Below are 15,142 nucleotides of genomic sequence, written 5' to 3' on the forward strand. Positions count from 1 at the left end.
GAGCACACCAGTTAGCAAATCCTACATCTCAGTAAGTGCAGAAAAATTTCTAGGACAATGTTTTTGTTGCTGTGGAACATCGGTTTAATTTGAGTCAAGCTCATCCTTCTCTCTGGTGGGCCTGTAAGAATGCCTGGCCTCATGAACTGAATGGTGATATTACTTTTACGCATCTGTGCTGGAGGCCTTGGGCCCCTTCAGTCTGCTCTATGGACTGCAACAAGGCAAGTCAGACAGCCATGGCCGGCTGTGGTTGCTATAGAGGCTAGAATGTATGTCTGCGTGTGTGTGTGTGTGTGTGTGTGTGTATACATAGGACCCAGATATGCCTTACAGACTGGGCCTGGTCTAGTCTCATCAGACCAGACATGACCCCAGTGAAAGTCTCGTCATTTAAGGTGGAGAGACGACAGCTCAATACTGTGTGTGTGTCTCTGTGTGTGCCCACCGTGAAAAGGCAGGTCAATTCTCCATAGAGGCAGCATAGGAAAACATTTTGGCATGGTTACTATGAAACAACCAGCTATGGAAATGACCCTATTTGTGCCCCCTTTTTTGTCTTGTTTGGAAGAAATAAAGGTTTCCAGGCTTTTGCGTGGTCTATTTTTGTTCCTCTCGTTTGGTGGGTGCATGGTGAGCTGCCTGACAGGGCCCTGACATGATAATGAGGGAGTGTGTGTGTATTCAAAAGATAGAATGCAGGTGAATAAAATGAAATAAATGGACACATGAAAGCTACACAGTGAAGGGCACTTTACCTGCTTTCAGAATTAATGTACATAAAAACAGAGGGAAATGATTCCCTTTTATGCCATTAATTTATTAATTATTAATTAATTAATTATGACATTTTTTTCATCTGAGAAAAATGATAAACTGAATGTCCTAAAATTAAAAAAAAAAACACAAAAAACTCAGACTGGGGCAAACACACAAAGTAAACAGTCTTTATTTTAAAATGATTCACAAAAAATGTCAAAAAATGCCTCTGTTTTGTTAGTGAAGCATCCAGCAAATATGTATGTATATACGTGTTTAAAAAAATCAACCAGAAACATCAGAATACTGACAACTTGGCTTTTCATGTTTCATGCTAATATTAATCCACAAAAATCCACATATCATGAAAAGAGAGATAAATCGACAGTGGAACTTGTATTTGAAAACCTCCGCAAGCTGGATTTTAGCAGGAGTTTAATTTAATGAGCCGATTAACCGATTTATTAGATAAAGAATTACCTTTTAAGGCTGGTCTTCACTGCTCTGCACTTTAACCAGTCTCAGTCAGATTAAAAGTGTGAAATAAGACGACCCCTTGTGGACAGTGAATGAAAATTATCTCCTTTTTAAAAAATTTTTTTTTATTTTTTTGTCATTTGAAGATCAGAAACTGAAAACGCAAAACTAAAAGACATAGAGGTATCCAGTGCACAAGATTAAAAAGTAAATGTATACATAAATGAAGCCCGGATAATAAATGAACAAATGAATGGATATTTGGACTCATCTACTACAGCTTGTCTCGTGTTTTAACACATCATAAACGCAGGAATATCTACTCTAAACACTTACTACACAAAGCCCTTCAGGAAGAGCACATGATTGCTGCTGTTTAGAAAAAATCGACCAAATAAAGACAAATAGATCCTTTTTGGGCTGTTGCAGTATTTGTGTGCAATGCAGAGGGACAATAATTAAACACTTTGGTCTTAGCAGACTGCTGTGAGTGTTTCTGACAACATAAAATGATCATATTACAACAATACTAAAGATTAAAAAACAAACAAACAAAACAACACTTGAAAAAGAAAACCATTTTTACATCCCAAAGAGCTCATTGACCTAATCTCTGACACAGATTGATGCCCAGAATCTTAAAAGGGTGGGTTCACATTTTTTCAACTCTTTTTTTTTTTTAGATGATACTGCTGCAAAATGTCCCTCCAGTTCTGCAAATATCTTCTTTTGTTGTGAATCATTTGTAAGAGATGTGGGGCCAAGACACAGGAAGACAATCTGAGGCTACGGCAGTCTCATTTAAGTTGGGATGTTTTCAGAGCGAAACTTCCTTTTTCTTTGTTTCTCTACAAAGGATGCCTTTGCTTTAACATGAGAATGTGCTTTGTAAAGCAACAGCAATAAAACACTGTCTGGACAAAACAAATAATTCAGACAGAAGAAACCTCCTGTTAGCTGAATTTTATGTGTTGTTAAGGAAAAAATAGACAGTGGCTTTCATACCTAGATTTCTCTCATTAAAATTCCATTACGAAGGTATTTTCACATCTGAAAGGAGAAAAAGGAAAAACTGTGATAACTAAAAAAAAACTTTTATTTTAAGAACGTATCCAATTAAATGCCCTGTTGTGTAACCTTATCACATAAAACCCCAGTCAAGCTACTTTTTTAGTACCTCCTATTTTTTTTTTTATATTTTATTTTATTTTGGCTTTGAAAGCTGAATATGTATGGACGTTTTTTTTTTTTTCATATGTGCACTTCAGAGAAATTCAGTTGGTCCCACACTGCTGCTGTGCCCAACTTCAACAAAGTCACAAGAAAACAATCACATTTCCAACTTGTACTTTTGATTCACATTAGCTCCACACAGAAAACTAACTCTAACCAAACAAAAAGCAAAAGTCTGTATGCATCTATCTCCTCATGGGATCAAGCAAGTGATGCAGAGAAGAATTCTCCACTGCCCAGGAGAGACCAGCTCTGTTTGAGGAGACAAAGAGAGGCATATGTCGACCCTTTATGGTTTTGTCTGAAGACAGATGTTGACTGAGAGTGGGTTGTAGAGCAGAGCAGCTGGCTATCTCTGCCAGCCGTCGCTCATCTCTAACTGCCGGAGCGACTGCCCTCCTTCCTCTTGGTCTTGTGGGTAGCCGGTTTTGGCAAACTCTTTTGTGCCATTGGCTGGGTGGCTATCTGGAGGGGTATGACGAGCTGAATCGGGGTTGCTCATTGGAGAATGCTGCCTGAGGTGGTGCAGAGGAGGGGAGGCAGGTGAGGCCATGTGCTCAGGAGAGCTACGCTCCGATTTGATGTTGAGGTTGAGGGACGGCAGATGCGGAGAGGTTGGAGTGCAGGACTGAGAGGGGAAAGAGCATCCCCCGCTGGACCCTCTGAAAACAACAAGAGGGTGGAGGAAATGAATTTGGATTGAAACACGTCATCAGTCCTGGAGTTACAGCTAAGGGGCACTAGAAGTAGCTTGAAGATAATTTAAAGACAGTCAAAACTGCTTGTGAACATGGCATTTAAGAGTCAACTATCACTAATGGTTCAAAATTATATATACAGTGGATTTACTGTATTATGTCTAGAATAATATATGATATGCTCACACAGGATTTATATGAGGCCCATGAGGCTCCTGAGGTGGCTGCGCCGCTTGCCAGGGGTTTACTGTTCCTCGTTGTAAACTGACTGAGTGATAAAAACCAGGCTGGCTGTACTCTGCAAAGGAAGAATAGATATACATCGATTTGGAGAGGACAGGGGGGGAAACAGGAGAAAAGATACAGTTTAATAAAATGGTTTCATTTTAAGACAAGATAAACTTCACAGCAAGGCTGGTTTGACGTTTTGGGAAATACCCTTTGTAGTTTTTATCGATGAGCACAAGATAAGAAGACTGTAACCTCCCATCACTCATGTCTGTACACTAGAGATGAAGTTAGAGTCAGAAGATGTTCTGCTTAATTTGGAACAGTGTAAAAAAAACCCTAACAAAATTTCCCTTTCTTTTTCTTTTTCTTCTTCTTCTTTATTTATTTATTTATTTATTTATTTATTTATTTATTTATTTATTTATTTATTTATTTATTTTTACCTTCTGTGGAACTAATTCCTGCCTGGGTTTAGCAAGAAAGGCAATGTTTTCTCATGATAAATTCACCAGAAAACCACCTGAAACTCTCCAAGCTCCTGGTCCTGCACAAACTCCAAACCTTTTTACACAAGGTTTGTGCACTAATAATGAGGTTCTGGAGTGAACTGCACCACAGTCAGTCAGTATCCTTGCGTTGCAGTTGTTATCCTAAGCTATGCTAAGAGAGTATATGTGTGGTAGGTTTAGTTTTGCCATACAGACATGAGAGTGGCATTAACACTCTGATATAACCTGTTAACATGTCAAGTTATTGCTGTATGACTACTTTGTTAGTTGCCATATATTTTTCATATATTTCTTTTTTCTTTCTTTCTATAGTAACAGAACACAGATGACATACCAGAGGCTCCAGGGGAGGGGAGACCATATCCTCCCAAACTGTGACTCAGCAGCCCTGCCTTCCCCATAGCCACCATGGAGCTGCTGCTGTGCAGGCCCTGGTATAAAAGACCCCTCTGATGATCAGAGAAAGGGAAACAGTCATACTGGAAATCTTGAGTTTGTACTGATATAGTGAAGTCAGTGTATGAACACTATGAAACTTGTGAACATTATAATTGTGAGAGGTGTGAATGAGTCAAAAAACCTGTGAAGTTTCTTGTCCAAGTTTGCAGAACTATTTATGTGTTTTGGTATTTAATTAAGAACCTTAGTTTTTAGAAGCAGTACGACATCTATTAGAGGCACTGACACCTATTTGTTTTGATCACACTGGATAGCACAGCTACTTACAGCGGAGTTGTGGTTAGCACGTGTGGCCCCCATGGCCTGATTAGCACCATCTGCCCGCAGGTTTTCAGTGCCCACGTTCAGAGGAGGAGGGCTTTTCATGTCCAGAGCTCGATTGAGGTTGCCATGGGAAAACACAGAGTAGCCGATACCTAAAGAGTAAAAAAAAGGAGCAGGAAGTGAAAAGCGATCTAAGCCCGTTCCACTACTGTCATTTATTCTTTGTGATACAATCATCACCTCCCTCTGTTGCGGTATACAAGTGTGATTTTGAAAAAAAGAACTTCTTCTTTTCCTTTAACCTTTGAATGAGTATCAAGCCTTCGTGAGACACCAGGCAGGTCTGAATACTTATAATATGTGCAACTGTACTGAATATACTGTAACTCATGTGACAGAGTCCATTGCGAACGCAATGTAAACCAACAATCACTGTCAAATCTTAGATAAAACAGAGCAGTGCATTTAGAATCACTAAAAATGTCAGTGATCAGTATTTAATGACATCCCAGTGCATCCAAATAGTTAGCGACTGTATGATGGCTGACATGATAGGCAGGTGTGATGCATTCTGAATAGAAACCACAGAGCTGGTTGTAGCTGCAGTTACACTGTTGGAGGGCCAGTTTCACATAACAGACCGACTACGCACAAGCACACATACACACACAAACACACACACTTCCTGTGAGTTCACAGCCAGCTGCACAGATGGTTGACAGTACACACGAATTTTACAGAAAGCATTTAACAAGAAGTTAGAAGAGTGGCTCGTGGATTTTCATGTGAAAAGCTATGACTCTGTTTAAAGGTAGAATAATACTGGTAGATTATTTGTAGTGGTAGATGAAATTTTAAAAAATCATTTAGACTTTGGTTTCATCATGAAAGCGTTAAAAAAACACAAATAACTCACAAATGAGCCTGAATGAACCTGACAAAGGCCCAAAGTTTGTGGAACTTGTCAAAAGCGATACATAGATGCAATAGAAACTGACGTGTTTTTTTCAAACACAAGACATACACAAATAGATACTACCCTTAGTAGTTATGATGATTCTGGTATAGGACTTAATGAGACTAACCCGAGTGTGGAGACATGAATGCAGTGTGTGCATGGGGTGCAGCAGGACTGGCAGAGCTGGATCTGGAGTTTAGAGATTTAAAGCTCGGGGGTCTGTGGGAGGTCATGCCGGATCCGGATGAATTGGGAAAACCATTCTCGCAACCTGCAGACACGAGGAACTGTGCCTCTGGCGAGAGCAGAGAGGGACCCTGAAGAGTAAAACACATAACGTGTAATTTTGACAACAGTATGGATTAAAGATCAGTTAATTAAACATGCTTTCGTAACACAGAATTCTAATTAGAAGTCAGTTTGTCTGTGTTTGGTCTGTGAGTGTTGAGTGTAAGTACGGAGTAAGGAGTAAGTATGTGGTCACTAACATAGAAGCGCTGGCGAGCCACAGAGAGATCCATGCCCTCACTTAGAGGATACTTGTCTGACGCCACCTGCATGCTCTCCTCACTGTCAAGCTCTGAGCCATCAAGTCCGAGTCCTTTCCTACGCAGGGTCTGATGCAGAAGAGAAAGTGCACATGGAAAATTACTGGCAACAATAGCACAATGGTTTCGAACCACAACAATGTCACGGGAAAGGGTTTTCACTCAAAATACAACACCTGTTTTTCCAATTATTTTTTTTACAATATCCTTCCAGAGGCTTTATATCGAATAATTGCATGTTCTGTTAAAAATTGGTTTATGTTTCAGATCAGCTGCGTATGAGAAGCTTTCACATACTTCTTTTTAAAAAGCTCCTAAAATAGTACCTCCAGTATGTCCGTGTTGGTGCGACTCTCGTGTGGCTCGCTGTACTCGGTGTATTTTAGCAGAACTTTATCCATGTCTGTGCTGGCGTACTGGAACAGACGGTTCGTGCTGTTGAAGATGATGAGAGCGATCTCGCAGTCACAGAGCACGCTCAGCTCGTAAGCTTTCTTCATCAGGCCAAATTTACGTTTGGTGAAGGTCACCTGTGACAGAAGAAAAACAGGTTTGCACTTTTAACTCCCTCCAGTTAACTCTGCAAAGTTGTGAGCATGACGAATTAAGGAAGTTGGATAATTAAAAATAAAATAAAATAAAATAAAATAAAATAAAATAAAATTAAATTAAATTAAATTAAATTAAATTAAATTAAATTAAATTAAATTAAATTAAATTAAATATCCCAGAGAGACTTTACAGTGCAGAACACGTTCAATCACCAAACACTTCATTCAGATACACAAACCTTATCACCACAACACTTTCAGTCAAAAAGATCAGATATGAGAAATAAATTGTGTTTATCAGCATTCTGAAAACAGTTAAATAAGAGCTCTGGATGTGTACACAAACTCACTATGCATATCATGTGTTTTTCCTAACACAGCTAAAACTTTAAATAATATTTAGGGTGTTTCATGGAATTGTAGTATTTGAACAAATATTAATGCACGAATAGGCTATAAATATGATGCAAGCAATTTTGTTCATGCCACAGTATTGTACAAATGATAATATCTGTCTGTGGTATTGCAGAGCGGTGTAACTCCTGTGCCATAAGTTGATGTAAGTACTATGTTGTATATGTAATCGGTGCTGTCATGATTCATTTAGCATCAAACTGATAAGCAGTTCCTCTTCTGTTTAATGGTGTGTTTTCTTGTTAGTTCTTAAATTTTAATAATATTTCCTTAATCTAGTGTCGACTGTCGGCACGCTCACATCCTTTTTTTTGTTCAGTGTGAAAGATTGTCTTTTTGTCAAATAAAATAATCTCACTTTAACTGGTGTTAAGGCTTTTGATAAATTCACAGCTTTAGGTTATTGTATCACTTACGTTCAAAATATTTGCTATTACCACCGTTGGGTAGAAAATAATGAATGCTAGTGATGTTGTAAACTGCACGATTTTAATAATGTTTCACACTAGTATAAATATCGTAATTTGATATTTCATTAATAGTCATCCTTGCATGCCTTTGCATTTGCATTTCAATCAGTGAACCTATGTTTTAAATATTTGCAGTGCAATGTTGGACAACAAACAACCACAGCGTCGGCTACATAACATGCACATTTGCATGAAACATGTACCGCTATTTTTGCAACTCAGTGCTTGCAGCTTAAGTGACACTTAATTACGGAGTCTAAAACATATCTGGAAGAGGAAAATGTTAAAAATTTGCCTGATACATTTCCTGAGATATCAGCGCGATGTCTTTAAATGTCTTGGATTGATATACAATTTTTACACTAGAGAAAAGGCCCACACGTTCACACTGTAATAATATTTGACACTTAAAAAACAAGAAAATGTATCTGATTGTTCAAATAATCTGGATGAAGTTTTTATTCTTCCTGCAGTTAACTATAATTTTAGTAGGACTGGATAATATTTACTGAGAAATATTTTTTTTAAAACAACATATGTGTCTGTGTGTGCGTAACATGAAACGATGTGTGCTCACCTGTCTATTTCTCTGGTCAAGAATACGAGAAATTTGTATTTTCTTTCTTCCCATTTTCTCTTCTCTTCTTAGTCTGACACCTGTCAAACAAAGTGAAAATCAGTGTTATACTAGAATAAAACAGCATACTTAAACATTTGCAGTAATGTGTGAAAATCAGCATCAATGAAATGACCTAAAACATTAAATGAACCTTTACTCTCGAAGATCACAAAAAGATTTACCTCGATACTTAAGCTTGCATTTGTAAGCAGTTGAACTAATTATTAATTACTGTAACAAATTTGAGGTGATATGATCACATATTATAATAAGAATAGAATAAATGTTCAGTCTTTAATACAATTCTGATGGGAAAATGTCATCCCTTTGCTTTAAGTGACTCAAGTCCTTTCCCCTCAGTGGGGCGAGGGTGTTTATTTTTACCACCATGAAGCGATGCGGTCTAAAGTTAGCGTGGCTCTTGTGGGGCTAGCAGTCCACACAGAATGACACCCTGACAGTCTGGGTTACCCCCGGGCCAACAGCACAGTGCTTGACTGCACCAAGCGGCCCCAAGAGACAGGGTTAAAAATACAGTCCATAGCTCTTTTTAAAGGTTCAGCAGGCAATAGCTGAAACCAAACAGTAGAAGGAAAACGGTGTGTTCTTGAAAGATGGCTAATGCTAAAAGCCACCCACTCTTCTCTCATGCACGGTCAGGTCAGAAAAAAACAAAACAAAACAGGATTTTCAGGGGCAAATAGCAAAGACGTGGCTGGCTTGAGAATGTCCATTTTTGAAACTCACACCCGTGGTTTTTCTGTTTTTGTTGGGCTAGAAAACAATGCCCCCCATCCCTGCTGTATAGAAACAAAAACAAAGCAGAAAAACGTGGAACTGAATGTTTAATTACATTGACGCTTTAAGAGATGGCTTTGCTGAAAATACAACATTAAATCAAATGTATCCATAAATTTGCTCCCTGTATGAGCTGTCTCCGTTTGATGCTCACTATCAGTAAAACAACTGTGTTAAGTGGTGGTCTGCCTCTTCTGACTGGGCCATACAGTATTTCTCTAAAGCCCAGAGGAGTTTTCACTGGTTTTCCCCCCTAATTCTAGACGTCGTGACTTCTCTATATTTAGTTGCTTGCCCCTCCTGATGGTGCCTGAGCGGATATGAAGCCCATGTTCCCACGACCCCTAAAGTACCCGCTGTCCTTCAACATAAGCTTGGCACACAGAAATTTGGGGCATGTCTGGAAGAGTCCACCTCGTTGCCCTTACGATTACCTTATAAAGTCTTGCATTATTTGCTTCGTTGAATATGTTGCAGAGCCAAGACAAACCTCAAAAGTAACAGCTGCAGACAAACTCATCCTTGCCAATGTCTGTACGGTAAAACAAAGTGCACAACAGAAAAATAGAACCACAAAACCAGCACTGGTCTGTCTAACTAACAACTCAACTACCACAAAGAATTCACACCAGGCCAATCTGTTCTGGGTTTTTTTTTGGACCAGAAGTGAGACAATTTCACCTCATATCAAGGCATGTTAATGTAGAGAAGAGAGGGAAGTGGGACATATGTTCTAAAAAAGGCTGAAAGATGTTTATCACAGGGTTTTACCGAAGGTTCCGCTCCTCTCAAATACAACCAAATGTCAACTATTAGAGCTGCTGACAGCTCTGTTAAAACCTATGGCTAGCTGGGTATATATAGCTGCCCCTCCAGCAAACCGGCGTGGAGTTAGCTATAGAAAATCTATGTGGTTTGGTAGGTTTGTCAAAGGCCTAAAGGCCGAGGTGGGCAGGAAAAGCCTGGCTGTGCCTCACAGCTAAATCTGGATACTTTCCCATTTGACAACTGCCATTTGAGGTCTGCACATTCACAGAAACAAAAAACAGCATGCACCTACTGCCTGTGACATTTCATCTCCATGGTCAACTACTGAACATCTCGGGGAAAAGGTGGACATGAAACGGAACAAGCAAATCTTCCTTTTTGTCTCATTTGCCATCAAATGGACATGAATGAAAAACAGAATCACCATCTAACCTGTCATTGTCCAATAGTTCAGCACATGCACACCTTCCCCAGAGCCTCAGGCTTCTAGGGAAGGACAGTGCCTTTGACAGATACCTTCCCAAAGGTGAGACAGTGGAAAACACTGAGCACAGACACATACAAGGACAGCAGGAGCTTTGCTTTACCCCGGGATCGTCTGACTAATCACCAGGGAACTACCTGGGACAACAGTGCACATGTACAGAAAACCCTGTGCATCAAGGTAATTTTAATTGGTCTTATTAGCACTGCTGATGTTGCTCATTAACAATATGTATCGCGCGACATGTTTTCTTGCTGCAGTGAACTGTATGCATGAATGAGAAGGGGGAAAAAGTAGGGCATTTGTAGAGTATTGGGGGTTCTGCTTCAATGGTTTCCTTTCCATGAGTCATTCAGAGCATGGTGGCTTCAAATGTTTCAAAAACATGATAAACACTTGTAAGCATATTAGCCAGGGAGGTTAATGGTTTCTTCTATGGTGAAAAAGCAGATTGCCCTGCTCTCTACGCAGTACTGAATGTTAAATATGACAAGATATATAATGGTAGTGTTAAAATACTGATAATTAAAGATGGTTTGAGAAAAGGGTTTTGCTTTTGCTAAACTATTTTTTTCATGTTTTGCTCTGTGAATGCATTAGTTACACAACTATGGTGATAACAAGAGAAGCAACACCTAAAATGTCTACTGTACTATATGGGTATAATGTGCTTTAACTGTTGCAAGCAGTGTGTGAATCAAATCTAACAGGGTTGTTGTTTTCACTGCTTTAGTCATTTTATCAGCTTGTGAATGTCATATCAAAGGCCAGTGTTATGTGGGCCGATGTCTGTCTTCACCCATTCCCTCTCTGTATGTATTAGAGCATATACATACATCCTTCTGAACTAAAGTTAAAAAAGGTGAAGGCCAAATCTTGAAAAATTTGAAGTCTTAGTGACAGCCTCACTTATTCAAATCAAAACAGAAGCATACTCATAAAATAAAGGCCCCAGGGGAACACTTTGCTTCTTAGTCTTTATAGTTCTCGACAAAGCTTTGCATAGCTAGCATGGTAACCAAAAGAGGTCTTTTTATTATTTTTATCTTGCAGTATACCTAGCTGTATATGTCTCTGTTTGCCACCTTTGGGGTCAAATGGTTCATGTGCTCATCGGGCCTTTGCAGTGCAATAGCGAGGAAATATTTGTCTAATTTTAACTGGGTATAATTGAATTGCCTTGATATTTTTTCATAGAGCCAGAGTAGCAATGTTGCATGCAGGCATGTGCTGAACATTTGATCTTTCCATAAATAGAGAAAAAAGGTTTTTTTTTTAGTCTTCCAAAAGGTTAGAAAGTCTGACATCCTCTCAAACTATCTGTGAAGATGAGCCACACCTCGCACTAAAAGAGGAAAACCTCTTTGAGGGCATTAAAAATGGAAAAAGATACATGTCCAGCACAAAGGAATGTCAGAAGATTAAAGACATCAGAATCAGTAATGCTTGCTTTAAATTAGACTAAGGACAACAGGTAAAGGGATGAAAGAGCTATCTACCTGTCTGTCTAGATATCTATCTATATCTGTTTCTAATAAGAGCAAAGTTAGTCGAGATTCTTCTTAAAAGTTGAAGCAGTCTACTTAGAATGGACTCATGGGATGTGTTTGCTTTCAAAGGACTCTGATTCATTTTTCACAGTGAGCAAGCCAAGCAAGAATTAAGTAATAATAATAACTATTTTTTATTATTATTATTATAATGATAATAATAATCATAAAAGTTAAAAAGAAGTAGAAATGCATTGCTTAAACCCGTTTATGGGCAATTATTCCCAATAACTTGCTGACGTCATTTCAAATAGACAGTTTAAGAATAGCCCGTCTGTCCCCGAGTTGCCAAGCACTCCTGTCTATTATAGCCTCATCTCAATAACACAGCAACAGGTACTTTACTCACAGCTGTGTCATGCAATGCTCTACACAGGAAACCCCAGGAAGCTTCGCTCATTTGCCTTAAAAACCGAAATAAGAAGATAAAACAGAAACTCAACACGTGCTTAAAAATAAAAATAGAGCATCTGATCTCACCTGTTCCTCGATCTTCTTTTTCTCTGTTTACTTCTTAGTTTCACCCACTCGATCAGGACCAGTCAAACAGGAATAGTTGCTGATAGGAAACATAAATGACTAAATGAGCGTCGAGAGTCTTGTTGTGCGTTCTGGTCTTGTGCAGATGCAGAAATATTCACCTGATGCAGAAGCTGCGGATGATTCAGGAGCGCTCCTTTCCAACAGCTGGCTGCTACAGCCCGCCTCTCGCTCTGTTTGTGTGTGTCACCACACACCGCCTCCTCGGCCATGCTATTGGACACACTCTTCCACCTCCCCTCCGCGTATAAACGCATTCGTCACTATAAGGTGTCAGCAAAAGTTGCGTAAAGTCCTTTATGCCTTCAAGATTTGCATTATGAAGCAATTTAGTTCTAATGTTATCTTTTAAAATGTATGTATATATCTATGGTTAAAGGGCATTTTTGCTTGTGATTCATTCATGTACCACAAAATATTACAAGGTTTTTGCAGGACATTACAACATGTCCTGCAAAATGTCAAAAACAAAAATATATTCATTTTTTTTTATTTTTAAATAAAATTTTATGGGCTAAATTTAAGGGATGACTTGAATTAATCTCTTTAATGGGATTCTGCAAAACTTAAATTGAGGGGTGAGTCACATGAATTTGATATACTGTGCAAATGTGAGTGCTATGGCTGACTTTAATCAACTCTGAAAATGTGACAATGATAAGATTTATTTACTTTTAAACAAAGCTACAAGCATTTGAACGCAAAGCAGAAGGAAGCAGAAGAGCATGGAGCATAGCTGAGGTGTATGGCGGTTCTTCCCCAATTACAATGCAAGGCACAACATTAGGTGTGAGATTCTGTTACTAAATGTACTGCACACAGTAGGAATAGGCATATGTTATGTTTCTACAGTAGATATGGTAGATATTTGTTATGATATTTGCTATTATTTTGTTTTAAAAAATCCCCTTAAATGTCAATCCTGCTTTGCCTTAAAAAGTAGAAGATACAATGTGCTTTTTAAAATCAGCCCCTAGCAGAGTCAGTGAACCTAAAGAATTACAGGCTGATCCAAAAGTCATTCAGCAATGAGAATAGAGCAAAACTATTCTGAGGAACACTCTTCTAGAGTTCACGGTCATTTTGATAAAAATATTTAAACATTTTGGCCTCTTTGGTTGGAAGGAATTTTTCATTTTTTTAGTATTGACATAAAAATTTTATTGTGACTGATGAATTAAAGACTTCGTTATTGGAGGTTGACTATGGTGTTTCGCTGCTGTTATGGGAAAAGGATACATCAGTAAATGTTAACTGTTTATCGGGATACACATATCTCTTTGCATTAAAGTCAATTTGCACAGTACCAACCGAAACACTGCGTTATGCTCAGCAAACCTGAACACTGGCCACAGGCCATTGCTCAATACCAGAGTCTGTGGTGGCCTGTCACTAATTCAAACTTTACACATTTCTCTGCCATAGAAACAGTGACAACCTAATCACACATTTACACCAATAAAAGCTTAAACACAACATAATTGCAATAGCCAATTCTAAAACTACAAAATGAGTTATTTAAGATTAAGAGTCTTTTTAGTGTTTGTGCCTGTTTGTCCGTACATCAAGTAATTTAAAAATCAAACATTCAGGCAGTAACTATGTATAAATAGGTGTGGAAATAAAAAGCAAATACAAAATACTGGATGAAAAGTCAAAATTTGGAACGACGAGGGCATAGTTAACATTATCAGCGCTCAAAGCAATGTTTGCTTTCAAGTTGAGAGCAGCTCAGAGTGATTTCCTCATTTTAGTCTAGCCTGAATATTTGAGGCACAAGGAGCTATGCAAAAATAAACAAATTGCTTAAAAAAGGCAAAGAAAGCGGAAAAGGACAGAAAATAAATGTAACTTATGTTGTTTTATTTCCTGTTTCCTACCTAGATAAAACTCGACACCCTTCTTTATGATGCTGTACATCAAGAGCTTGGAAACTACTGGCCTAAAAACATACAACTGATGTTAAAAATACTTCTTTAATTACAGCAGCATGTCTTGATTTAATAGCAATGCTATAAGATTTTTCTTGAGGCTTCATTTGAATTTTGATGCCCTTAACCACAAGATCTAATTACTTAACTCAGCAATATTCTGGAAGCAAATGTCTGTGAATACTGGCTCAAAAACATCAGAAGAGGCCTCATATTGACAGGCATTAACTACACTGACATACCCTTTGGCACATCTCTGAATATTAGTCAATAGTCTCAAATGTTCCCACTTTCTCCATATCATCAGTAAATGATAGATCCCGGTGACACCTAACTGTGACATCTAATACTTATTTATAACTAGCAAACACTGAAACTAACTTCATCCGTGCTGTTATTTTGTAAATGCTTTACTCATAAGTTGTTCATTCCTCTTTGCCAAATCAACCATGGCACATAAAATCGTTCAGTCAGAATTCCATAAGTGCCATGTGCACTGTAGCCCATGCAGAGCTGATGTCATTGGATATATGTTCATCAGCTAACCTGGGTAGTATTGATAGAAAGTAAATGGGGTGTAAAAAGGAGAGGAAACTGACAGAGAATGATCAAAGCAAAGAAAAAAACTAACAGAAAGCAGACATGCTGTCAGCTTAATAGGTATATTTAGAGTTAATAACTGAATCACTGCATGAGCTGCATTATTAACTATTTTGGGGTTGTTACACAATGTACTAAATATAATATGGTGGCAATTTATTAGCACAGATCATCTTTGCAAGTGTGGATAACAACTCTATTTTCTCTCACGCAAAGACAAACACATCAACACAGACATGGAGATGCAGTGACACAAGCACACATGCACAGTCTGAGATCCC

General features: G+C 38.4%; 1 protein-coding gene across 2 annotated transcripts; it reads right to left on the minus strand.

Annotated features, from left to right (window-relative positions):
* Positions 1–933: 933 nt before the first annotated feature.
* mef2b (myocyte enhancer factor 2b) lies at positions 934–12,563 on the minus strand. 2 transcript variants are annotated; one of them, XM_085449262.1, is made up of 10 exons: positions 12,432–12,563; positions 12,271–12,349; positions 8,149–8,228; positions 6,463–6,666; positions 6,077–6,205; positions 5,716–5,905; positions 4,634–4,782; positions 4,242–4,356; positions 3,354–3,465; positions 934–3,131 (listed from the first exon to the last, which is right to left on the minus strand). In XM_085449262.1, the coding sequence occupies exons 3-10, from the start codon at positions 8,200–8,202 to the stop codon at positions 2,819–2,821; spliced, it is 1,266 nt and encodes a 421-aa protein (XP_085305388.1). In that variant the 5' UTR covers positions 8,203–8,228; positions 12,271–12,349; positions 12,432–12,563; the 3' UTR covers positions 934–2,818. The 2 variants fall into 2 exon arrangements, with proteins under 2 accessions (XP_085305388.1, XP_085305390.1); XM_085449264.1 differs by having other exon boundaries at positions 12,271–12,563.
* Between the last annotated feature and the right edge of the window lie 2,579 nt (positions 12,564–15,142).

Source organism: Copadichromis virginalis, linkage group LG23 (assembly GCF_057382275.1).
Source record: "Copadichromis virginalis isolate Kocher_CV1m ecotype Utaka linkage group LG23, C_Virginalis_male_GT1.1, whole genome shotgun sequence".
NCBI classification, from domain to species: Eukaryota; Metazoa; Chordata; class Actinopteri; order Cichliformes; family Cichlidae; genus Copadichromis; species Copadichromis virginalis.